The sequence below is a fragment of the Amphiprion ocellaris genome, chromosome 11 (genome assembly GCF_022539595.1).
Source record: "Amphiprion ocellaris isolate individual 3 ecotype Okinawa chromosome 11, ASM2253959v1, whole genome shotgun sequence".
Taxonomy (NCBI): domain Eukaryota; kingdom Metazoa; phylum Chordata; class Actinopteri; family Pomacentridae; genus Amphiprion; species Amphiprion ocellaris.
This window is the reverse complement of record NC_072776.1, coordinates 32,494,083-32,518,981: the sequence shown is the minus strand read 5'-3', so window position 1 is coordinate 32,518,981 and position 24,899 is coordinate 32,494,083. Positions and strand designations below refer to the sequence as shown.

Sequence of the window (24,899 nt, the reverse complement as noted above, 5' to 3'; positions counted from 1 at the left end):
ATGTGCATATTATTCATAGTGAAATGTGTCAGTTTGTCCTTGAAAACTCATTTTATTGCTACATAAGTGGCTGTAAATAGAAACATTTTCATCACACGTGGGCAGAATTTCCATGATGTTTTAGGTGAACTTTCCCCCTCAAGTACTGCATCTTTTCTCCAGATTATATTGAACAGGTGTCACTGTAATAACCACAACTGACCTGTATCAGATAAACCAAATTATATCAGTATGTGATTAATGTGGACCTCATTTTCAGCTCATTTCTGGAGGCACCCCTGCTTCTTTTCACATGTTAATTCAGGTAAATGGTAATTTACTCATTGCTGTTATCACAGAGAGTCTATTGAAGTGTTGAGCTCAAAGTAATTTAGAAACAAACTACATAGAGTGCAAGTAAACAGAAGTGAGCTGAAGCTGAAGAGCTGCTCAGTCTAATGAAATTAAGTGTAATCTGTCATCCTACCTTTGCCGGGCTATAAGTCACTGACAAGATGTTATAAAGTTATCTCGGCCTCTGTTTTAAAGATATCGAGCGGTGATATCATGGAAGAGGATGTGTTTGCAAATGGATATGTATCGTTTTCCAATAGGACTCAGCAGAAACGATTGATCACAGAAGACCAGAGTCAGAAAACAGACCTGGAATTAGTTTAATGGATCTGAAGACCAACATGTGTGGTGAGGATGTAATAAGAGACTGATCGATATACTACAGTAAGACCAGATGAGGATGAACACAGCACAGTTACAGATACAAAGTTTCTGAATCACAGAAGGATTAATGGCCTTCAGTGTGTCGCACAAAACAAGGAATGAATACTTTGCAGCCAGACACTCAGGAGACGACTGAACAGCGTTATCAGAGTCTTTCTGAACCGGGTATTGTTCTGTCTTCTGACTCACTGTTTCTCTCATAATTAAAAATTGATCAGTTCTCGACGCCATGCAGCCTCCTACTTTATTTAAAATATTGAAACCTTGATGTTAGCCAGAGATGAAGCCGGTACAGCAGCAGTGAGGGCGAAGAAGCCGCGTTTTTACTGGCACTGTGTCCCAGATGTTTAAATTAATTTCACTCCGGCTGCTTCCTGTCTAAAGGTCGAACAATATGTTGATTTTGTGGCAAATTATTGGTAATCAAGGCAACTGATAACAGATATTTGGAACTAGTATTCAACTGCAATTTTGAACAGCACAAACTCTAACACAAAACTTTGTTGGAATGCCATTTATTTTTCAGTGTACTCATGGTGTGAAACCAGTAAGATATTACAGAGCCAAAGTTGTGCATTTTTTACTCAATTTATTGGGAATCTATAGAAAAAACAACAAGAAAAGCACTCAGAGATCGCAGTACTCCGCCAAGGCTGCTCAGTCTTTGTATCATTTCCGACGGACGTAATCTTTAATAAAAATGACCTTGCACTGAGTACAGGTGTGTGTTATGCATGTGTACGTTATGTACAGATACCGAATCACGTGACCTAAATATGTAGCGGGCTGCAGGAATTGATGGGACTCAGAAACACCCCCACAATTTAATCAGTTGTTCCTTGTATCATTTCTGACAGATTTGTCCCAATAAGTCCACAGCGTTGATTTATAGTAGGATCACAATCATGTGATCATCAGCAGGCAGCTGACGTAGTGTTCACTTGTTGTCATGGTTACAGTGACGCCATCCTGCTATCTCGCCATGATACAGAAGTCTTTAACAAATCTGTGGATCCAGACTATAAGCTGCATCACTGCCAAAATCTAATCACTTTGTCCTTGTGTCATTTCTGACCTTCCCTGAAAATTTCATCCAAATCTGTAAGTCCGTTATTGAATAATGTTGCTAACAGACAGACAGACAGACAGACAGACAGACAGACAGACAGACAGACAGACAGACAGACAGACAGACAGCCGATCGTCATATTTGTTACTCTGTGTTCCTTGGCAGAGTAGCAAACAAACAAACAAACAAAACAATACATAGGCCTTGTACTTGCATTTTTTGTCTAAACTCTGACAACTTAAACAAAGAAAATGAACGTCTACTCCAAAATCAAATGTGCTAAAAGTTACCAAGTTTTTCTTCTTTTTCTTTATTTCGCTCCCGATTCGAGCTGAGCCGTTTAGTGTTTAGTTTCTGCTGATACTGTTTTCCTACTGTTGCGACCAGAGGAGGCCTGAAGTTAAGTAAAGGAGAACCATGACAGAGACTTCCACAAGACTTTAGTGAGATCAGGCCAGCACACAAGCTTTAAATCAAGTGGGAATAATCTGGAATATTGGATCCTACTATCCTGACAGAATATCTGATGGCAAATTCTGTAGCTTTACTTGAGTTTTTCTAAGAGAACAGATGTAAACAAATAAGCAGGTAGAGGTACTAATCACTTAAAATTGATCAGGCTTTGGACATCCCTAGCAATGAAAAAACATGTTCAGTAGAGTGTTTTATAGTTTAATTCAAAGGCAACAGATGCAAAAGACCACAAAAGCACCAACATTGGAAAAAAAAGCTTGCTCTACATACTATAGATATTTTACTTCTCTACAATCTCTTTTGCTGTTTGTGTTATTTTAAATTCTGACACCAAGACTGTCATTTTTACTGATTAGTACAAGGACTGTTGAGACACAGGTGAAAAATCAGAGGACTATCTCAATTTTTATGGTTTGTGGTGCTAATGAAGGTGTAATTCTGGTGCTTTTTTAAAGAAAAAAAGATAACATGCCTTCAAAACCCGGTGGCTTTTGTGTAATGCAATAATTCCAGCAGACAGATTTACAATGACACAATAATATAAGCAGAAATGTGGGAATATTGTGATAAAATGGAGGTGACGGTTGTTGCTTTCAGGTCATTTAATGAGAAATCAGGATGAATATTGGAGTCTGGGAGGCCTAAATGTCTATTTCAGTTCCATCTAAACTGCTCTAATCTGGAGTGAAGGTCTGGTTTCATTCATCCCACCAGTCTACGCTTCTTGTTACGTCCGTCTGAAGAAGACGTCTGCTGTGATTGTGCAGTAAACTCCCTGCAGGGCCTCATGATCTCTGCTGCTGCGTTGCTCCATTAACCTGAACATCAAACATCATGTGTACGGTAGAATCCCCTCTCTGCAGCCACCGGAGCGTGGGATTAACACTTCACATCTCCTCCACACTCGCTCCACCAGAGCCGGAGGTTGAGGTCGGGTTCCTTCAGGTGAAGCCGTCATAATGCGACGAGCTGCTGGATGATTTCTGCTTTACAGGCTGGAGGACGGCGTCTTTGCCAAGGCCTCCTGTAAACATTCCTCCTCCTATCCAGCCGCAAAGAGGATAGACAGCTTTGTCTGTGCAGCATTGTTCTCAGTGGGAGTGAAATGTGTGATGAACCCTCCCCGGTCTGGCCATCCATCCCTCTGACAATGATAATCAAAGACGCATTGAAGCAAAGGACGCCTTGCTTTTCTCTGCAAACTTGGCTGTGATTTGGAAACTGTCAGCCTTTTTGTGTCTGCTCAGCTCTTTTGAGTTGTTTTTTTTTCTTTATATCCAACCAGAGACGGTGACGCAGCGATGGGAGGACTTCACAGCCACTAATTCACTCCTGGCTGAGGGGTCGTCCTGTAAATCAGACGTTCCTGGTGGTTCCTGTTGTTGCACAGATCAGTGGCAGCTCAAGGACCAGCTGATGGCCTCAGAGACTCGCTGTCCAGACTCAGCAGAAATACCGTCGCTGTGTTGATGGCCGAGCTTTATTCACGGAGAGATGTACCGTCAGGGACAATCTCACTCTGGTATGTGGGCTCAGTAGAATAAAGAAATGTTCAAACAGGGAGCCTTGGTTTGGGTTTAAATGACCAAAAATTACAAAAAACGTTAATAGTGAAAGTGAAAGAAGTTTTGTTTGTGACAGATTGCAGCTTCAGGATGCTACATTCAGGATACTAACATGCTTTAACTTAAATATAATCAAATCAAGTTTATTTAAGAAAAGATAAGATATTGCTCAGAAAAAAAATTAAATTCCTAAAAAGTAAAAATCAAGAACATGCAAATATGATACAGTACCGAAATAATAATAATTATTATTTTAATTATATATAATAATGATACCATTATTATTATTATTATTATTATTATTATTATTATTATTATTATTATTATTATTATTATTATTATTATTATTATTATTATTGTTATTATTATTATTATTATTATTATTATTATTATTATTATTATTATTATTATGGTTTTCTATTTTTATCATCTATTGATAGATTTTTTAAGCTTTATTTATTTTATTTTTTCTCTTTCACCCTTTATTGATTAATATATTTGTTTTATTTATTTACCATTACCACTATTAATATCATTATTTTTATCCATGTCTTTGTGTTTTACCCTCTATTTTCTTCCTTGTTCTTTCTCTTACTTGGATGTGGCATTTTGCTACTTAATCTGGTGTTGTATTGTTTTATTTTGAAAATCTTTTACCATGTTTAACTCCATTTCTACACTTGTGCCTCTAATTTTTCTCCTTCTGTTTGGACTGAGCAGCCTTATGTTGTTCAATGTTGTTTTCTTTCCTTCTGCTGTATAAATAAGTTATTATTATTGCTGTTTTTGTGTTCTTTTTTGCACCTTTTCTTCCTCTCTCCTGAGGATCTACCAAGCTGCTGTCCATCTATGTAAAACACTGTGATGTTAAAGCGTTGGGTTGGATGTTTCTGACTCAGTTCTACCACAGACCCAGACAGAAGGTTGCTGCTCTGAGACTCGACACGGCGGAACAAATCACCGTCACCTCTGAGACTCCAGGTTTGTGGCCTCGGTCCAGGTCCCAGCACAGGAAAGCTCAGCCATTCAGCGGCAGGAGAAGTGTCATCGCCGAGGTTCCTAACAAATTACACCCTTCAGTTGCTGAGAAAAGCCCGAGCGAGGTCTTGGCCGGGAGCGCTGCCTTTTGGCCAGGGCGAAGGGAAAACTGGAAGCAAAGCGACACCTGTCTCATATTCAGCGGTGAGGAGGAAGACAGAGGACTCGTTGTCAGAGGCCAAAAAAAAAAAAAAAAGAGGAAGAAGAAAGTTCTCAGCTCACACAAATATGATGAAGCGTGTCCTTCCTGGCACCGGCTCCACAGAGGAGAGCATCTGATAAGTCCATTTATTTATAATGTATAGACCCAGAGAGCTGCTGCATGGAGCTGCCAAAACACCACAACACATCAGCTCAATTTCACCCTCTGATGTCTCATTTTCTGTCTTTCTTTCAGTTATTTGACTCATTTATGTTTTGCATATGTATGCAAAGACAGCAGCTTTATGTGTACTGATGCTGGAAGCTGTTTATGCATGAATTCATCCTTGTTCACTGACGATCTTGTGTGTGAAAGTGGGATTCTCCTTTATAAGTTACACTGTAAAAATTTTTTGTCAATAATTTACTGTTGTTTTACAGATTTCCCATGTTTTGTTCAATTTTGTTCAAAAAGTAGTCCTCAAATAATTATTACAGTTACTTTTTCTGTGATTTTAGGAGTTATTATTTTTAATTTATCAACATAGGAATAATACTAATAATAACAATAACAATTATAATTATCTTATTATTATTATTTTATTTTTATTATTATTATTATTAGGTTTTGACATTTACTTTTGTTATTATAAAATATAAAATGTATATTATTGTTGTTGTTATATACAGTATTATATAAATATTATATATAATGTTAGCAATAATAATAATTATTATTATTATTATTACTTTTTGTGTGATTTGACTAGTTATTATTTTTAATTTAACAAAACAGGGATAACAATAGTAATAATAATAAAAATAATAATGATAATTATTATTATTATTATTATTATTATTATAGTTAATATTGTTACTTTTTGTGTGATTTTACTGGTTATTATTTTTAATTTAGCAAAACTGGGATAATAACTATACTTATTATTATTATTATTATTATTATTATTATTATTAATAATAATAATAATAATAATAATAATAATAATAATAATAATAATAATTATTATTATTATTATTATTATTATTATTATTATTATTATTATTATTATTATTATTATTATTATTATTATTATTATTATTATTATTATTATTATTATTATTATTAGATTTCCACACATATTTTATGTTACTATATAATATAAATTACATATTATTGTTGTGATATATTAATGATATATTATATGTATTCATACAATAATACTTACTATAATTGTCTATTTTTGTCATCTTTTCATAGATTTATTTTCATTTTCTTTCACCTTTTATTTATTTATATATTAATTTTTATTAATTTACCATTGCTAGTATTTTTTTAATCATTTTTAGCCTCGTCTTTGCAGTTTTATCCTTTGCTTTCTTATTATTATTACTATTAATTATTTGAAAGAAGATTTATCTATAATAAAGAAAAATAAAATTATACTGTTGTTTTACAGATTATTGCTTGTAAAATCACAATTTATATGTTAACTGTAAAATAAAAGGTCAACACTGTAAATAATGTCCACAGTAAATATTTTTTATTGATACTATTTTTTTTGTACTTTTGATCTTTTATAATATTTGACCTTAAAATGACACTTTTTTGTACTGTATTTGCATAAAAATGTACACATACTCTCTATTTAAAGAAGCACTAACTGTTCTGCTGCAGGTCTTTATTAAAACAAAAAAAGTAAATGAGACCCACAGTGAGCTCTGGGAAACAAACAGGACATCAGTTGGTCTGTCAATGTTTCTGCAAAATCCCAAATAAAAACATTAGTGTTAAGATTCAGACATTAATCCAACTTGCTTCAGGCACATAAATAGCTTCATTCTGACAGACATTTCAATATGTTATGCAATAGATGCTGGTGGGTGGAGTGATGCTACCTGGACTCAGGCCCGGGGTGGATCAGGTCATCTGTGTGGGCAAGAGTGATGCTGAAAGACCCGACGATCTCTGAAATCATCAGTGATGATGTGTCCGGTTCCATCAAGATGATCTACTGAATGTTAAATGAATGATAAAAGCTACAGCGCCATTAAAGATTATTTATCCATCTGGGAAAGTTTTCCCTTTTATTTCCTTTTAACACTGAATTGCATTGAACACTGAATGAATATTATGATGCTGCCACCACCATGCTTCACATCATGATGCTGCCACCACCATGCTTCACATCATGATGCTGCCACCACCGTGCTTCACATCATGATGCTGCCACCACCGTGCTTCACATCATGATGCTGCCACCACCGTGCTTCACATCATGATGCTGCCACCACCGTGCTTCACATCATGATGCTGCCACCACCATGCTTCACATCATGATGCTGCCACCACCGTGCTTCACATCATGATGCTGCCACCACCATGCTTCACATCATGATGCTGCCACCACCGTGCTTCACATCATGATGCTGCCACCACCGTGCTTCACATCATGATGCTGCCACCACCGTGCTTCACATCATGATGCTGCCACCACCGTGCTTCACATCATGATGCTGCCACCACCATGCTTCACATCATGATGCTGCCACCACCGTGCTTCACATCATGATGCTGCCACCACCGTGCTTCACATCATGATGCTGCCACCACCGTGCTTCACATCATGATGCTGCCACCACCGTGCTTCACATCATGATGCTGCCACCACCGTGCTTCACATCATGATGCTGCCACCACCGTGCTTCACATCATGCTGCTGCCACCACCATGCTTCACATCATGATGCTGCCACCACCATGCTTCACATCATGATGCTGCCACCACCATGCTTCACATCATGATGCTGCCACCACCGTGCTTCACATCATGATGCTGCCACCACCATGCTTCACATCATGCTGCTGCCACCACCGTGCTTCAAATCATGATGCTGCCACCACCATGTTCCACATCATGCTGCTGCCACCACCATGCTTCACATCATGATGCTGCCACCACCATGCTTCTAAGCATGATGCTAACACCACCATGCTTCACATCATGATGCTGCCACCACCATGCTTCACATCATGATGCTGCCACCACCATGCTTCTAAGCATGATGGTGCCACCACCATGCTTTCGGTTGGGGATAGTCTGTTTGTGATGATGTGCAGTGTTTGGTGTCTGCCACACATTTTGTCGAGTCTCCAAAAGCTCAAGTGGGGTTTCATCAGATCAAAGAATCTTCTTTCAGTTGACTTCAGAGTATAGATTATGCCCTCTGGTGAACTCTACTCTAGATTTAATACGGCATTTTTTTCCACAATGTCTTTCTCTTTGCCACTCTACTATTAACTTTTGATGGGGGAAGAACTATTAACAGTTGTTGTATGAATGGCGTCTCCCACTTCTGAAGCTTGTAACTCCTTTAGAGGAGTCATAGGTGTCTTGGTGGCCTCAGTCACTAATTTCCTTCTTGCTCGGCCATTTGGTTTTTGAGGACTGCCTGCCCTATACAGATTTATACATGTTCCATATTCTTTCCATTTCTTAATGATGGATTCAACTGGACTCCAAGACAAATTCAGTGACTTGGAATTTTTTTTGTATCATCCCCTGGTGTATGCTTTTCAGTAACACTGTGTAACTCTCAGAAACACCAACTGACTGATTGAACTGGTGACTGTACTTGGTTGTCTGATGGTTTTGTATTGTATACTCCATGTGTTTTCTTGTCCACATGTTTCTGTTTTGCTGTGTCTCAGTATAATTTCACCCCAGTGAAGCGAAGGATTTGCTAAATGTTTTACAAACACAGCTCAGACTTTAGTTGAACAAATGCTCACATTACACTCTCTCTTCATTACTTTCTGCATAAGGAGGTTGTTCGTCTTGAGGAAAGACGATTGAGGAAAGAACCAGGGGACATCATGTACCCTATTGTTCCATAAAATCTCTTTATGTGCGTGGGAAGCCAGTGCTGAGTTGCGCTTATCAGCCTAATGATAGTTTACAAAGATCTCTCTGTTTTATACGGCCCTGTTTTTCTCTTAACAGTCGGTTGATTTGCAGTTCACTGGAAATCTGTGCAAAGAAAATGGTGAAAGCATTTGCACGGTCACTGCTTAATGTGAGTCTCATTCAGAAGATCTGACACTGGCCTCCACACCCTACCCAATTCGATTCAATTCGGTTTTATTTATATGGTGCCAATTCACAACATCTGTCATCTCAAGGCCGTACAAAATTTATACAGAGAAACCCAGCAGAACCAAAGTTTCCTTGATCTGGACAGTCGCTCTCAGGGATGAAATCAGCTGTATATCCAATATACATCCAAAGCATGAACTCAGAAGAATGATTTGCTGATAGTTATGAACTCTTGACTAGTCACCAAAGATGTCTGGACCTTTGCTGTTCAGGCTCCTCAGCTGTTGAACTTCCTGCCTGAAGATCTATGCAGGCAAACTCCATGTCCTCCTTTAAATCTTTTCTTAAGACTCATTTTTGTTGTATGGCTTTTTCTTAACTGATGGTATTTGTTGTCAGGAAGCCTGTTTATATGGCTGGCATAACATCTCAGTCCATGTCCTACCTTTATGCAGTTATATTTGCTATTGTGCGTCATTAACTTGTGTCTTGTCACTCTTGCAGTTTGTCTTCTTTCTCCCTTTCAGGGAGGTATTTCCGGCTCTGGAGCAGTGTTTTAGCAGTGTCCAGTCTTTATTTTGTCTAGCTTGTTGCCTGTTTGTGTCTGCCATCCTGTTCTCTTTCAATTTTACCCTCATCCTAACCAGTTGAGGCAGACGTCTGCCCTCCCTGAGCCTGGTTCTACTGGAGGTCTTGTTCTTCTCCACTGCAGCAAATAATATATAATAACACATCATGAAATACATAAAATGCTGTAAAATAAAGCAAAACTAAACCACAAAACAATCCACATAACATAGAAAAAGCTTTCTAATAGGGCATCCAGTTAATCCTTTGTATTTGTTGGGTTTTCATGTATATTTTTGTCAAAGGTCAGGGTCAAAACTAAATATGTCAGTTCGTGCTGTGAGATTTTGGCTGTAATATTTATATTAGTTGGGTTAAGTCCCATAATTTATAATAAAGTAAGGTCTTAGCTGTATTATTACATTAGTTAGGTGATTCATACTTAATAACACTGTAGGGCCTCAGCCATAAGTCAAAGTCAAAGTCAAAGTCAGCTTTATTGTCAGTTCTTCAATATGTACATAACATACCAAGAATCGAAATTTCGTTACTCTCTCTTCGCGCAACAGTAGACATTAAATAAAGACTTAGAAAATAAGATATTAAAGGGCAAAAAAGAACAAAGGAAGCAAAATTAGAGCCAAGCAACAACTAAGAACTAAGGAAAGCAGAACTGACTGAAATGTAAACATGACCATGAGATAAAGTGATGGATTTAGTGCAGAATAATATGTATTATCGTCCAGTAAAGTAGTATTTCATGTAACTTTGTCAGGTTTAATCCCTAATATGTAAATTACTCGGCTTAAATCACACCATAAATAACACTGCAGGGTCTAAACTCAAATATTTACTTAAAGTTTATTATACCTGATTAAATACTTATGTTACTTTCCTAACGCTTAAGTAATAACCTTTTTTTCAGATTCAACAGTTGTTCTCTTTAACATGCTTTATAAAAATGAAAAAATAAATTAGACATAACTACCATATCTAGTTTTATTTTATGCTTAGGACCTTATTGATTTGTTTGAATTTGCTGTATCAATATTGGTCTAATTTGACATTTATTTGAAGTTATTATTGTTATTACTAAACCTAGTTGCCACCTAAGATGTGCATTACTGAATCAGCTTGCATTTTGTTTTAGGCCTTCTTGAAGTCAATCAGATCTCATGATCTTCACACATCTTTTCCTAATTTTATTATCAGTTCTTATGTAGAATCATTCATTACAGCCCGTATTTATTGCACACAAAGAAACTGTGTAACCTCATTCATCTCTCTGTCATGCATGATATCATGGAAACTTAAGATTTTTTTAAGGATCTTAGTCAAACTTCAGATCAGATTTACTTTATGAGTCCCGAGGGGAACATTTGTCCTGAGCAGCTGCGTAACAAAGCATAACATACTGATAACATTCCTGTCATTCATGTGAGACTTCAACAGCTTTATACTCAAAAGGAACAAAAGAGTTATTAGAGTGGTTGTATACCTTAGAGAGCAGAAACGTGGGCCATATGGGAGTAAATCCAAATCAGGATACTTCAGCACTTGAGGTGAGTCTTGAGTCATTTTCTTTGCCAGGCTGAGAGCAGTTTAGTTAAATATGGACTGAAGGGAATGGAGATAACTTTAGGGAACTGTGTCTGTGTTGCTAGGGCTGTTTTGGAGAAATTTTTGATCTGAAGAAATAGAAAACCAACAAACAGAACTAGTCAAAACCCAGCAATGCTTGAAGGGTTTGCTCAAAAATGCACTGTTGCAGAATAACTTAGTTTAGTGACTAAGATGACTGTAGTAGCAAAGAGTCATTTCTGTCATCAGTAACTCCAGTAACAAGGTACATACACATATTGAAGTACTTTATTTTACTCCATTACCAGAGTATTTTACTACTTAACCTAAACAAGCTACATTATCCACACAATATTGTACATAGCAGCAACAATAGTCCATGTATACTTACTACGTACAACAGAGGAACTTTTTACTCTGCTTTATAATTAGTGCTTTTACTTAATAATTCAATTTTGCTGTTAAAGAGGTGGATCTAACTGAAAACCAGAGGACGCTACTCATGGAGATAAGAGGGCGACTTGTTTATCACAAAGTAGCCTCACCCTGCTTTATCATGTCTTTTCCTGTAAATGGAATCATTGTTTACAAAATGAACAAAATGCTGTATTCAAAAGGAGGACTTTAATACTTCTGAGCTTCCAATAAAATAAGTACTTTAATTCAAGGCTTTCACTACAGATAGGGATCTTGCTCCACTGTTGAGTTATTTGTTATTTGGGACAAGAAAAAAAAGTTTTGTAAAATATTTTGGCAGAGTTATGAGAATTTCCCATGTTTTCAGATGTGGGATTTTTGTATTTTCACGCTCAGTTTTCAGCATTCAGCTCTACTATATGCATGAGAACATTTGGTGAAGGCAGAATCAGCCTCACATGTTGTTAAAGTTCAACATGAAGACAACACGTTGAAGACTTAGAGGAGTCATAGGTGTCTTGATGGCCTCCCTCACCAGTCCCTCTCTTGTAACTCCTTGAGAGGACTCATATGTGTCTTTGTGGCCTCACACATTAATCTCCTTTTTGTAACTCCTTCAGAGGAATCATAGGTGTCTTGGTGGCTTCCTTCACTCATTTCTTTCTTGGAACTTCTATAGAGGACTCATAGGTGTCTTGGTGGCCAGTCTCACTCATTTCTTTCTTGTGGCTCTTTCTGAGAATGAGAAACACACTACATTAAGGTAAATTAAAGTAAAACAAAAGAAATAGAGGTTTCATAGAGATAATAGACCAGGAATAATGAATCTAATGTTCCCACAATTCTGTTATTGCAGTCAAAATGTTATTAGGGTGTTAAACATGCTGAAAGAACAATAAATACAATACATAAAACAATAAAAAACTCAAAAGCCATTAGTTTGAGATAATAATGAAACTAAAGATGCTAAATACTTATGCAGTCCCTTATTTTTTCACATTATATTTTTTAATTAAATGGCATTAATTTGTAGGATTCTGCTTTCACTTTGACACGAAAGAGTCTTTTTTGTACATTCTTGTCAATTATAGCAAATAAGAATGACAATGATTCAAAGCTGAAATGCAATAAAAAGGAAAAACTTCCAAAGGGGGTGAATACTTTTTGTATGCAGTATAATTCCAATAAAACTAGTTAAAAAAAATGCATCAGGCAGCTTTAAAAACTATGTCTGAATCAGAATTTAAAGAAGGTCCCACAGCAGGTTTGGGGATAGGAGGGATTTTAAATGTGTTTCTCCATCGTATCACACAGTGTTTGTGCTGAGTGAAATTGTGAGACGGTCCCTAAGTGGGTCAGGCTGAGTAGTTGATGCTGCTTCTCGAGCAGCAGCAGGGGCTCCGTCAGTCCGTCGCTGCAGTCCGACAGAGCGGCCGCTTCCCAGCATCCTTCCCGTCCGACGTCCGCCGGAGCGCTGTAACGCTATGTGGCTCTGAACGCGACGGAGAACGGAGGCTCTCACCGCCGCTGGGTCACGACTGCTGAGGGGGGGAGGCGGAGGAGGACATCCACGGACATGAGGACACCTGCCGCCGCGGCTCCTTCCAAAAGGCGGACCGGGAATTGTGACTGGCATCGATTTTCACCGAGCAAATGAGAAAAGGAGGTGATGCAGCACCGGAGACCGCCTCTGTCAGCCGCTAGCCCGCTAGCTTAGCCAACCTTAGCATGTAGCCGGACTAGCTAGCTAGCACCTTAACGGAATTGTTGGTTTCTGAGCTCGGGCTTTAACACACACGGGACAGCTGTAATGTCAACAAACCGAGTGTCTCTTTTAATCTTTCTACCCACGTTTCTTATTTGGTAGTTCATTTTACGTTGTTGTTTTTTTATTCTTTTTTTTGCCCCCCCGCGCTAGCCGTTATTAGCAGCTAGGTTAGCTCGTAAGCTAGCATTTTGCATCGGCTAATGAGCTCACACAGGCTGGCACTGTCACAGAATGAACTTGGTATTCTGTGTGGACACACGCCGGAGACATCGTAGCTTCACACCGAGCCGATGGACGGGATAGAAATGAATACGCTCAGATAAATATTTCTGACAAACTGCCCGGTTCGCTTAGAACCCTCCGGGCGTTTTAAAGGGGCTTGATTTCCATCCATCCTTCACACTTGGAGCAGGAATCAACACATTCTTCCAACATATGCGGGCACCGGAGGATAAAACCTGCACCTTTTCAGAGACAGCCACATGGGGATTACATGGAAGGATTAAAATTAACATTAAATACAGCACAGGGGGGCATGCATTTCGGTGTGTTAGCTAGCATTTGTTGCCCGTTTTCAGCAGACAACTCTGAATTGTTATTCCGTTCGACTCCTGTGGATGCCAGTGGGAAGAGCATGCAGACATATCTTGCTCTTCATCCCTATTATCTTTTTTGTTGTCAATATGATAGCTATAAGATATAAGTAAGGAAGCTGGGTTAGTTCTGCAGCGTTAGTCCTGACAGTGATGCACAAAGGACAGCTGATCATAGATCCTGCGCAGCCTTTTGATACCTTAAGCCTCTGAGAAATATGTTTTTTTTCATGGCCGAAGGATTAAGTGTTTTGTTGTGAGGGTGTCTGAGGTGTTTTATACTGAAGATGACATGCTGTAAACCCCCCCCCCCCCCCCATAGCATGCGAGGGAATTGTTTATTACCCCTAATATTTCAGCTAACCCTTCACACGTGACATAACGTTTTTATTCGTGAGTTGTCACCATGTGTTTCGATTGCAATTCAGAGCTGTTGGGCTCAACGGAGAGGCTGTCAGGAGGCACTCGGCGTGATAGTACTAGTGGTTGCAAGGGACATGCTGCAAAGGTGGAGAGATGACAGCTACAGGAAAGACTATAAAAGGGTATCAGCTCCTCTCTTCTGACAGAACACAGAGTACCGAGTGTCTGCGTGGGATGATAGAGTGGTTGAAATGAAAGGAGGCACAAACAAGGTTTCTCTAAAATGGTGGCAATTTTCTGGTAGCCCAGTGGACTCAGTCTCCTAACTGTGTCTTTCTTTTTTTCCCCCTCCAGAATCATCATGACTGTTTTCCTGCTGACTAGTCACCTCCTTCACTGAGGGACCTCGGCCCGTTTCGGCTTTCCGGATTTACCGACGCAGGGATGAGATAATAAAGTCAACCCAGCCGGTGCATGCTGCTACAACAACACCTGTGGTGCCCGTAAAACCCCCCACCCCACACCACCCGACCCACCCCCGCCGGAGTTAATTTCAATTTTTCAAACGCTCGAAACATGACGACGCCGGCTCTCCTGCCACTGTCGGCCGCAGGATACCCACCCTGTCGCCGGGCGCCTCCTCTTTCCCCGCATCACAGGGCGAACGTTGAGGCTGTCCGAGAAGTTCATCCTCCTCCTCATCCTCAGTGCCTTCATCACCTTATGCTTTGGGGCCTTCTTTTTCCTCCCGGACAATTCCAAGCACAAGCGGTTCGACCTGGGCTTGGAGGGACGTGCTCATCCCTCACATCGACACACCCAAGGAGGGGAAGCATGCCTCGGGACAGGTGATCATACATGGACAGGGGGGGACACGATGAGCACAGACACAGGTAAGGACCAAGCGTGGGGTTTTTGGCAAAGCTTTTCATCTTTATACGAAGCGCAAAGCGAAACTGCTTCAACAAACTTCCTGAAATAGAGGTTTAATTGCTAGTTTGTTTTTTTGTTCTGTTTTCACATCCAGGCTGCACAGTGGTGTAGTGGTTAGCACTTTCGCCTTGCAGCGAGAAGATCCCTGGTTCGCGTCCCGGCTTTCCCGGGATCTTTCTGCATGGAGTTTGCATGTTCTCCCTGTGCATGCGTGGGTTTTCTGTGACAACTCCACCACAATGAGGGTGGTACTCAATTGTAGTGAAAAATGACCTAAACTGAGTCAAGTCGAGTACGTGCCAGTGGAAAAATGCCATATATGTAGCCCTGTGATGGACTTTTACCTGTCCGGATGTCCCCTGCCTTTGAGGATTAAGCGGTATATAGATGATGGATGGATGGATGATGGATTTGATGGATTGATTTACATCCAAGGGTGGGCCTCAGTTTGTACAGCGATGCGAACTCACCTGGCTGTTTAGACTCACATCAGCACAGGTGTTTCTTACCTCTTTTTGTCCATCACTTCTTTGTGCAGGGATTTTTGTGTCCCCGTTGGGTGTAATTAAATCGTCTAACAACAGAAATTTTATTGCTCTGGCCCCGGTTTTGTCGTACCGTTCTGCAGGCAGACCGCTGGTTGAACCGGATGAGCGAGAACACACGGGCTGTTTGAAAGCTTTACCAACTGCTTAAACGGGCTTGGAAATTACTGCCTGCCATGAGCTCAGTACTGGCAAATTTTTGGCCACAGCTTTTACATTTGTCGTGCAGTTTGTCGAGCCTCCGTGGCCGGTCGCCAGCCACCGTTCTGAGGCTCTTTCCCCCTCCTAAATCAAATTCAGACTTGGCTTCTCTGCTACTGTGCTGGACAAGTTTCATGCCCGGCTATCAAATGTCATTCCCAAGTTACTTTCAAAGGGAATTCTGTCATGTAGACATTTCAATGTGATGGACAAATACTTGATTTTAGTCTGTAGGTCAGACTGTTTTGTAATATTGGCATGCTCTGACAAAAACTTGCAGTGTCCTCTGATTATTTTGCGATGACAAAAAAAGCATAATTTTCACGGAAAGGTCATCTACATGCTTGTAATAGAGGTCATTCCTATTTTTCTCCTCAGTGCTATACAAGGTGTTAAAAGCAGTTTCTCGAGCAGTTTCGCAGTGGGGAGGACCATCTAGTGTTGCCTCCTCGTCCCCTGTGGTGCCTTTTCATATTTTTTAAACCGAAAGCCTTTTAGTCCCTGAGATGTTGCCTGCTTGGAACAACATAATTATTCTTGTGCTGTGACTCAGACATTGGATGTTTTCTAGCTGTAAAAAATAACTGTCGTCCATTGTTGTAGGACTTAACTGGTTCATTAGGTGTGTTTTAGAGGTCATGTGATCAGTCAGAGCTACAGGTAGCTTTATAAACATTGTAGAGCTGCGACGATTCAGCAGTTAATCAGTATTTTGATAATCGATTAATGGCTTTGAGTCATTTTTAGGGCTGTGTTATTGAAAATTGTCGCTTGATTGATTAATATTTTGTATTTTATTCCATTTTGTGCCTGCAGAGTTGCAGCTGGATCATTTCCCTTGTATTCTGTTGATCTATTACTGTTATTATAAACTGAAATTCATGTATTTTTGCAAGTTAGACAGTCTTTTAGAGTTTTGTTTTTTTTTTTTTTTAAATTGAGTATTTTCTTAAAGCAAATTCTCCGATTCCAGCATCTTAAATGTGAATATTTTCTGGTTTATTTACACCTTTTAGATGTTGAATTAAATATGTTTCAGATGTGGACTGAACAAGACCCCACCTTGGGCTTTGAGAAACTTTTCTCACCATTTTCTGACCCTCTATAGACGAGACAACTAATTTGATTTATTGAATGAATTATCCACAGCTGTAAGAACCCCGAGTCGCTCGGTGAAAACATTTCCCTTTCCATATTTTTATTCCGAAAGCCTTTCAGTCCCTGGGATGCTGCCTGCTTGAAACAACATAATTATTGTTGTCCGGTGACTCAGACGGAGCAGACAGTTTTGGGCTTAAGTGGTTGTTTTGTGCTGCAGTCGGATTTAGGAGGGTTTCTGGGAACACGAAGCAGGAGGCTTGGAGGCTTCTTTAGAGGTGGTGAGAGTGAGACGGGACTGACCATGGGAGCGTTTGGGGTGAAACGTGACGGCGCTGCATCTCTGGGCAGCGAGTATTTCTTTGATGAGTGTTACTTTAACCCTTAGATCAGGGTTGTCAAACATGCGGACGACTTTGTGAAGTGTAAAAATTGTAGACATCAACTGCAGATTGTAAATTTAAACTATAGATTTCTAGACCATGATAAGTTGTTTTGATCTTAAAGTAAAATACTCAATTGTTCATTGGTCTTTTGTCGTTTTGTGTCTCATTTTTGTAATGTTTTGTCATGTTTTTGTCGTTTTTGTTGTTTGTTTCATGTTTTTGTTTTGTTTCTCATTTTTGGCGTTTTGTGTCTCATTTTTGTCATTTTATGATACATTTTTGTAATATTTTGTCTTGTTTTTGTTGTTTTTTGTCCTTTTACTTGTGTCGTTTGTCACGTTTTTGTCATTTTGTTTCTCGTTTTTGTCATTTTGTGACACATTTTTGAAATATTTTGTCTTGTTTTTGTTGATTTTTTTTGTCTTATTTTGCCTGACTTTTGCCCTTTGTCCCATGTTTTTGTTGTTTTTTTCTCGTTTTTGTTGTTTTGTTTCTCGTTTACGTCGTTTTGCGTTTCCTTCTTGTGTCGCTTGCGTTTCTCATCTTATTTTTGTGATTTTGTTTCGCTTTATTCATTGTTATTGTCATTATCATTGTATCGTTTTTGTTGTTTTGGTTTTTTGTCTCGCTTGTGTTTTTTGTCTATTTTTTAGTTATTTTGTTTCTCATTTGTGCCATTTATGTAATTTTTTGTCTCGTTTTTGTCGTTTGTCCATTTTTTGTTGCTTTGTAAGTTTTTGTCTCTTTTTTGTTTTCTTTTGTTTGTCTCATTTTCTGTCATTTTGTTTCTCGCGTTTGTCATTTTGTGTCTCGTTTTTGTAATATTTTGTCTTGTTTTTGTTGTTTTTTGTCTTTTTTTGTCTGAATTTTGTCGTTTTGATCATAAAACAAAATACTATACTGGTCAATTCCAGATACCTGTTACTAAATGTTTTGTGCATTTGTAAATCCACTGTGATCTGTAGGTTGTAATGTGTAAACGATAAAAAGTTTTCATTTAGAAAACGACTTTGCCGGGTCATTTTTGGACCCACTTATGCATCTAAGGGTTAAAGTAAGTCTCAGGCAGTGTCTTTTCCCACTAAATGATGTACCAACAACAAAGCAGAAGGTTTCCCTGCGATCAACAGATTTGTCATTTTTCTGAGAGTGCAGATTTGTGATTGATGTGTTGCCCACCTCCACTGGGGTTAATGACATGCCTGTGCTAAACTCGTATAAATGACATTCATTCATGAGCGTGTTAATTGAGTTCAGTTTTCAAGAATGTGACAAGACAGAAAATGTATCCGGACGTGTTTTATTGAAATTGAGAGGGCCGGGCCAAAGTGTGATTAAAAAGGCAGCCGCTGAGATGTCTGCGTGATTACAATTTAAAGTATCGTGGACGAAGAGTAACCTTTTGAAATTAGTTTTATGCAAATTAAACGTAGGAAACTTGCATCTCGTGTGTTTAACCCTTTAGAGCCCAGCATAGCGCTGACGCTAGGATTGCATATTGATTTTTTGTGGGCGGTAGGTTTGAAATTAGATAAGATAGATCGATCATTCTTTTTGCATGTAAAATCTGGGGAGTTAGACTAATATTTCACACATTTACCAAGTCTCAGAGCACTTTTTCGTTGCTTTCATGGGTTTGTAAAAATACACAATGAAGCGCACATAACAAAAATCTTTATAAATGAGACCACGGGATATTGGGCAACTTTTTGACAAATCTGAGGGATACAGTTATGCAATTTCTGTATTTCTAAATGTATGTGAAAAAAACATGAATTCTTTTAATTTTTTTAGGTTTATAGTGGTCCCTCGCCATATCACGGTTCACTTTTGGCAGTCTCACTGTATGGTGGATTTTTAAATATTTGGTATCGCAGATTTTTTGCTAAATCGTGGGATTTTGCGCTATATAAATATTTTTATGTGTTTATTATTGTGGCAAGTGGCGTTGAAGAGCGACGCTGGAGAAAGGATATCTGCCTTTTATACACTCTGGAACTGGCAGGTGCTTTTATTTTGAAACAGAGACATCGGTAAAGTTAAAAATGTGGCAGGAAGTTATGAAACACACTTCACACTCATGGTCCTGACAACATAACACTTAACGAAACCCTATAGGCTGACAAAACCACAAAAACACAAACACTAATAAGGCTGTAGCACTAACATAAACCACAGTAATGACATTTAAACCCCCAACACCCTGAACTCCCATGGTGCATTGCAGCACAACAGGCAGTCACAGCGCATAGCTCTTCAGTCCCTATGTTATTTTAATTAATTTTGCGGTAAAATAAACTTTTTCTAGCCTTAAAAATTGGAAACAATACAAAAAGTACAAGAAATAATAATTAAAACATATAAAAAGAATATTTAATCAAAATAAAATGCGTTGCATACAGTGCTGGGCTCTGATTGGCTCAGCGACTGTAGCATCAGCCTTGTCCATTTCACATCCACGTCTGATCGCTGCGCATAGTGTTGCTCTATGGTGTGTGTAAGGAGGATTTATAAAGCATTAAAATACACATAATAAGATAAATATGGTTGATACTTAGCGGATTTTCGCCTACTGCGTGAGGTCTGGAACATAACCCCTGCGATAGGTGAAAATCTGTGAAGAAAATGGGACAAACGACCCAAAACACAACAAAAAAGAGACAAAAAATTAGACAAAAAGTTACAAAGCAACAAAAAAAATGGACAAGTGATACAAACGAGACAAAAAATGCCAAAAGCGAGAAACAAAATGACTGAAAAAAATAGAAAACACAAGCGAGACAAAAAACCCCATAAATGAACAAAAACGATGCACAAAACAATGAATAAAATGAATAGACGAGGGACCACTGTAATACACTTTTAAGCAATTTATTGTAGTAGTTAAGACATAAGTCAATAGATATTATTAAAACTTGGGACATAAGGGTTATATTGATGTAAAAGAAATAAAAATAATCCAAAAAACTGCACTACAGTCTGTAAAAATGTAAAAATTTGTCTGGGCAAACTTGCACAGTGGTAGGTTTTAAAGGGTTACCTGAGCACAAGTATTGATGTGTTATATTTTTATTCTTTTCTCCACTTGTGACCGCTAATGGAAATAAGTTTGCTTTTTTTGTTCCAGCTGCCTCAGCTGTTCTTAAAATCATCAGCGTTGTGCTTCAGAGGATCCGGGTTCAAACAGCCTCTGGAAAATGAGGCGCACTAACATTTAAAGAGACCCTCAGGAACGCGACGGGCTCGTAATAATTCTCACCTTTTACTTGGTTTGGCCACAGAAAAGCCTGCAGAAGCAGCTATCTGCCCACTAATTCAAGCTGCTAATAGTCTTATAAAAGCTTGTGAGGGAGCAAAGGTTGTTAATCTGTTTTAGGGCTGTAATCCGCCTGCTCTGCTGAATTTTGGAGATATTGACAAATGCCTAAAAATAAGAGCGTAGCTCCACACACATCTGGGTGTTCCTGTTTGGCTGCACTGAACGATATTTTATTTTGGAAGGAAGTAATTTGAGTTTAACGCTGCTTAGGCTGTTCTGATTTGATGTTATTTATGTTCTTTTTAAGTTCAGGCATTTCATTTATTACGTTCTCACCTGTTTTTCTGTGAAGCTGCTTGGATGTGTAACCAAGGAAACTAATTTTAAATCCATCGTTCTGTGACGTTTTTATTTCTTGGCTTCTTAACATACGACTTTGTTCAGTCTATACTTGTGGTAAAGATGATTTTTTTCTACCTAACAAGAGCTAGTTGGTGGGTTTGTGAGTTAAACTGGTCCCACTGGGCCCTGATTAAATGAATACTCATTAACCTTTTAACACTTTAAACTGCAAATGACCCTCGGTGCAAAATTCTACAGAGCAGATAGTTGTTGAATACATGAATATTTAAACCTCGAATGTCACTCAAATGTCCTTTATATGGGTTAGCCTTTAAACTAATCATCAGTTCACTCAGTGTAGAAAACAAATAAAGCTTTCCACTCACTTTAGCCCTCCTGTTGTCTTCATTTACAGGCACTAAAAAATATTGTTTCATTGTCTGAAAAAAATTCAAAAATTCCCCAAATTTCTGAAAATTTGCAAAACCTTCAGGAAGAAAATTCCAATAATTCATTAAAAGTTTCCCTTAAAAATATTATTAAAAAAAAAAAATCCTCCAAATTTGACTAGAAAATTCTTGTAAATATTTTCCAAAAATGAGTAAAAATCTTGCAAAAAAAACCCTAAAAATATCTAAAGTGATTACATCTATATCAGTAAAACTTCTAATATTTTCTTTAAGAACATTCACATAAAATCAATCAAAATCCAGCAAAATTCGCTGAACTTTGTTATTATGGCATCTTTAATATGAATATTTTCAGTTTTGTTTACACGTTTTCGACATTGAATTGAATATATTTCAGATGTAGACAAAACAAAATGTCATCCTGGGCTTGGAGACACATTTTCTATATTTTCTGACATTTCATAAACCAAACAACTCATTTAAGTTATTGTTCTTTACTTATACCTTAGCTCTATAAGGTTGTTATAAGAATGAAGGGCCAGGATCGCATAGTTGACCATTTGTACGGTGAATTCAAATGGAAAACCTTTGGCTGGTTGTCTGGAGTGCCAGGAATCGTTGGGGTGTAATAACTCTGTCTAGCTTAGCATACAGTGAGGCCGTTAATGAGCCGGCGTTAGTTTTTGTTTTGAACTGATTCACCCGGCGTAGCGCTCACCAGGAGCATCGCTCCTCATTTGAAAGGAGGGCAAGAGGTTGTGTTGACAGAAGCGTTGACATTTTACCAGCAGGATAGCCGATGGCAGGTACAGTAGAAGGAAAGAAGCTTTTATCAGCAGACGGGTCGACTTCATGCACTGAGTTAATTTTGCCTCCAGATTACCTGGTAATGAGCGGCTAAAGAAACACGGACTTTATTGCTGTTAGGAATGCTTTTGTAGTCAGACTGGGAAATAGTTTTTGCTCTGAGAATTTCATTGGATTTGTATTGTGACAGTATTATTATATGGTGACAGTATTCTCTTGTCATGTTGACATTTGTGAACAAATTGTAGTTCAAAACCGTGTATTATAGATATTTTCCCGCAGTTTGAAGTTTTGTCTGAGTTACACAATTATTAAGTACTGAAGTATTATTTTTGCATCGATTGTTTTATATTATTTGTGCAACTGCTGTGAGCTGAAACAACTCATCGAGTAGTTTACAGGAAAATAATTATGTTTCAAGAAAAATGTCAAAAAATTCACTACTTCCAGTTGCTCTAATCTGGGTATTTGCTGCTTTCTCTGTTTTATATCACTGTACAATCAATATTTTTGAATTGTAACCTGCTGTTTGAACAGTACAGACACCTCCGCCTCAGGCTAAGAGACTAAACAACAACTAATACTGAAAAAAAAACACTACTTGTAGCCCAAAATTTGCAGCAATACACATCTAAGTTGGACAAATAACCTTGAAAACTCCAAATACCTGTGTAAAACCACATTCCTTGTTTTCTCAGAGAGCAGAGGTTTGTTCATTTCGACTTGAAGCAGCCAATTGAATGTCTCTGATTTGTGTTTTTACCGTCCAGGTTTGTAAATTCCAACATGAGCGTTCATGCTGGGTCCTCGCCAAAGTGCCCAGTGGGTTTGACTGGCTTCCCATCTGCCACCAAAATTAACCACAATTTGGCAGCATTTCTGTCCCTTTTAGTTAGTGTACAGCTGTCAGTTAGTGCTTCATAATCACCAGGAAAAGTCGCATTATGTACGTTTGTATCTCGTTACTGCAAATTTTTCCCCCCGCAGATAAGTAGGCGGTTTTATTGCAGTGAAGTTTGTAGTCATCTCTGATCAGCTGATCCTCCTATCAGCCTGGAAAAATGGCCTTTTGCAGTTCAGGAGTTGCTGAATTAAATACTGCAATGTTCTGCTTTTGGAATGTTTGTTTGGCTTCATGTTCCAGCTAATAGTTTCTCAGTTTCTCAGAAATGTCTATGAACTGGAAACACAAACCAGGAAGTTAGCTTCTCTCACAGCAGCTAATGCTTTGCTAACGGCTAGTGGCTAAGTTAGAAGGCAGCAACAAATTAACCTGAAACAGAGTCTGGAAAACAATAATTAATAAAGATTTAAGATCTGGACTTTAGTGGGCAATAAAAATGATAAAACAGGGAAAGATTAAGAAAATAAAGAACAACAGGAGACAAACTGATCATCTCAGTGGATCAAACATAAACTGAGGAAATAATTTAATCACTCTTGTTTCTGTTTTACAGTATTTGGAGAATTCTGAGTCAGGGAACATTTTGAGCCATTTTTGTCAAAACTGTTTTTCAGAAGTTTGAACCATTTTGGAAATATTTTGAATCATTTTAGGATATTATTGAGACATTTTGTGAAATTTTCAGTTATTTTGGACCATTCTGTAAAAAAATGTGAGCTGCTTTGGAACAGTTTTGAGTAATTTTACAGAATTTTAAGCCATTTTTTTCACATTTTAAGTCACATCGTTGTTAGTCCATTCCACATAAACAGAGGAGAGCATCCTGATTTAATCACTCCTGTTTCTATTGTACATATTCAGTTATTGTCACCCTTATTACTGAAGAAATCTAGTTATGAATGACACTTTCTCTGCTGTCACATGCTGTTAAAACATTACATTTATTGTATATTGGTGCCAAATATCTGTTGTTAGTATCGCCAGATTACAAATAACCCACATCGATCCTGATAAACCCACATCTATTGATCTCTAGTTTTAAAATTCTGTAAGTTGTCAGGTAATGTTAATCTTGTTTCTTTATTTTAAAGCACTTTAGATGAACGTCTGCTTTTTTTAAATGTGTGTTTTTAATAACGGGGACTAGACTGACATGACTTGATGTTGGTATGAATTGCTCATTTAAGTTGTCATATTTGCGTTGCTGCTGCTTCTTGTATTTTGTCATAAAATATTACGTGAAAACAAACAAGATACTGCAGGGGATTCACGTGTCTGAACACTATTTTCATCTCCCTTTCAAATCTGCCTTTCAAATGTACCACCTTTGTTCAAATGTTGTCTCAACTAACCTCTAATATCTTCTGGGATCTGTCTACGTGATACCAGAACTTCAAACGTCTGTCAGTTTGCATGCTATTAAAATGACCAATTTGTAAAAACTGGCAGATTTTATGAATGAAATTGGTTTGCTTTCACTTTAGTAGACTAGTTAACAGTAAGCATTTGTTAAGACTAACTTGTATGAACCCTTGCTGTTAATGTGTTGCAGCAGTTACTGTTTAAGTCCAATAAATACTGGCCCTTAAAAGCACATCTGCTTCTCTCAGGTTCATACCTGTAATAAC

General features: G+C 38.2%; 1 protein-coding gene across 1 annotated transcript in view; it reads left to right on the top strand.

Annotated features, from left to right (window-relative positions):
- The first annotated feature begins 14,962 nt into the window (after positions 1-14,962).
- The window catches only part of man1a2 (mannosidase, alpha, class 1A, member 2), a 181,211-nt gene continuing 171,274 nt past the window's right edge, over positions 14,963-24,899 (top strand). Inside the window, 5 exon segments of the mRNA XM_055015102.1 lie at positions 14,963-14,987; positions 14,990-15,048; positions 15,051-15,176; positions 15,178-15,252; positions 15,254-15,279. Of these exon segments, the coding sequence (XP_054871077.1) occupies positions 14,963-14,987; positions 14,990-15,048; positions 15,051-15,176; positions 15,178-15,252; positions 15,254-15,279 (311 nt within the window).